The 2,437-nt window shown below is 33.4% G+C and overlaps 1 protein-coding gene across 1 annotated transcript; it reads left to right on the top strand.

Annotated features, from left to right (window-relative positions):
- The first annotated feature begins 538 nt into the window (after window positions 1-538).
- Window positions 539-1,855, top strand: LOC116007993 (N-alpha-acetyltransferase MAK3-like). Its single transcript, XM_031248643.1, has 2 exons — window positions 539-710; window positions 1,325-1,855. The coding sequence occupies exons 1-2, from the start codon at window positions 687-689 to the stop codon at window positions 1,565-1,567; spliced, it is 267 nt and encodes an 88-aa protein (XP_031104503.1). The 5' UTR covers window positions 539-686; the 3' UTR covers window positions 1,568-1,855.
- The last annotated feature ends 582 nt before the right edge of the window (window positions 1,856-2,437 follow it).

Genomic DNA, 2,437 nt, shown 5'->3' with positions numbered 1-2,437 from the left:
ATTTGGCAACTATAGCAACACAGTTACACTCTACACTTAGTTTCTAGAGGAACAGTTATATAAATGACACCAAAGTGTAAAACAGAACTACACATTTTGAAAACATCACGGTTCAACTGTATTACCAAGTGCAAACGAGAACACTTCACGAACTGGCGGATACTCGACCAGTGCAATATCCATCGCATAGCCAGAAACAGGCAATTTCAAGTCCCTTAATACAGTAAAAGCCTTGGCCATACGAGTCTTGGGCACTTTCATCAGCTACCGGCCTTTACTAATTCAAGACTAAAACTTAGGTTTTGTTTATTGCACGTTAAGCCTGAAAAATTTATTTTTAAAATTATGTTTACCTTGAAGGCCCAATATCAGAAAATGGGGAAATAGAATTTCCAAGATGAAAATTGCAAACAAAGCAAGAATTTAATTTGTCTGCCACTGGCAGAGTGCATATATTAATTACATACATGAGTGTTCATGGACACTTTGAGAAGGTTAAAGCAATGGACTGCATAAAATCGGAATGCACTTTGGAATTTTATTTTGCATAATGTAAATTCTACAACTATAAGACTATCAAATTTCAAATTCTGTTTTATTACACTTGAGTTTTACCATGTTGTGTATTTCTAACCTACTGTTTCCTTGCTTTAGCCACAGAACTTGTCACAAGATCTATCACAGTAATGATGGAATCTGGCTGTGAAGAGGTATGCCACTAACGATGCTCTAGTTAGCAACATTCTAGAGAGAGCACGTGCTATAGGTTTGCAATGCATGAACTATTTTGCCTGTTCATTGATAGATTACTTTTCCCATTTCTTGGTTGGGGTTCTTTGTTATTAGACTGAGTTTAGCGCAGAGCAGATCTTAGAACCCTGTGAGAAGCATAGAATTATGTTTCTATGCTGACAGTTTATTTAGAGACCATAGGGTTGAAATTTGAAAACAAGAAAGCAGAGAAAATTAATATCCGCAATCACCTTAAAAAATGCATAGGATTTGTTGTTAGTTCGACTTAGGAGTTTAACAAGAAATGGCTCAAAATAAAGTGTCACAAATTCTTGTTATACCGATATTTGGAGAGACCATGAGTTCACAAACCTCGGAGGACCAGTTCTGTCTCTCCCAAAGCCATTTTGAGCAATGAGTTACAAATCTTTCTTTAACCTTAATTATCCTTCTCATTGGATGTATTCATTTTCAGTTATGGACACAGGACCTGTCTGTTCATTCACTCACAGTCATATACTTAATGGCTCCTATTGTCATCCGTATGTGAAACCACCAACTTGTGTTTGAGTTATAATTTGAACTTGTTCAGGTGACTCTGGAAGCAGAAGTTACCAATAAAGGTGCACTTGCATTATATGGCCGTCTTGGGTTTGTTAGAGCTAAGAGGCTTTTCCGCTATTACCTCAACGGGGTTGATGCTTTCCGACTGAAGCTATTGTTCCCACGTCCAGAATCACAACACTTCCAGTCAATGCTTGCTACGATGGATGAGAGTGGTGGACATAACGATAACATACACGCTGAAGGGGATGCATTTTCCCAGTACATTTGATCAGAGTTTCCCTTGGTGAATTTGCAATTGCAAATACAATTCATAGTGGCTTCAATGGAGGTTGCTTAAGACTTTCTGATTATACATCATAAAATCAAAAACTTTCAATTTATATAGAGATTTCCATAAGTTGGTGTAACATGGAAGTTTTCTCATTTGCATCTTTCCTTTTTGGAATACATGAGAAGGAAGTGAAAGTAGAACTTGATTCCACATATAGGCAAATATATCGCGGAGTAGGTCCATGTTGCATCATGGATACTAATGTAGGTTTATTAAAAATTCAAATAGATTGCACATAATTTTAGGTTCATTAAAACAATATTGTAAATTCATCAAAATGACAACTATTACTTTAAAATATACTAGTGTTTAACTCATATACTAGTGTTTAACCGGTGTGATGCACAAAAAAAAATTTGTTATTATGAATTTAAATAAAAAATTTAAAAAAAAAAGAAAATATATTAAAATGTATAATATAATAATATAGTTGATTTCATATATTTGGTCAAGTATTATTATTATAGCATACAAAATTAAAATTAAAATTAAAATTTTGTATGATTAAATTTAATCTTGTGTGAGACTGGCTCACGGGTCGGATCTTTAATCAACACTTATAATAAGAGGCAATAATGTTAGACCCTTAACTGGAACAAAAAAATGTTGGTGTAATAATCTGCTATAACATATTGTACTTTGTGTTCTTCTTATTGTACAACCTCCAATTAAATTCTTAATATATCCTAATCTTTTATAATTTTACCAAATTTTTCCGTTAAATATAATGGAAGTTTAACATTAAATTCTTTAGGCAATTTGTTTCTTTATTGCAGTTTTCAAACAAATTGGCAATATTCTATAATA

This window comes from Ipomoea triloba, chromosome 16 (genome assembly GCF_003576645.1).
Source record: "Ipomoea triloba cultivar NCNSP0323 chromosome 16, ASM357664v1".
NCBI classification, from domain to species: Eukaryota; Viridiplantae; Streptophyta; class Magnoliopsida; order Solanales; family Convolvulaceae; genus Ipomoea; species Ipomoea triloba.
This window is presented reverse-complemented; position numbering and strand designations above follow the sequence as displayed.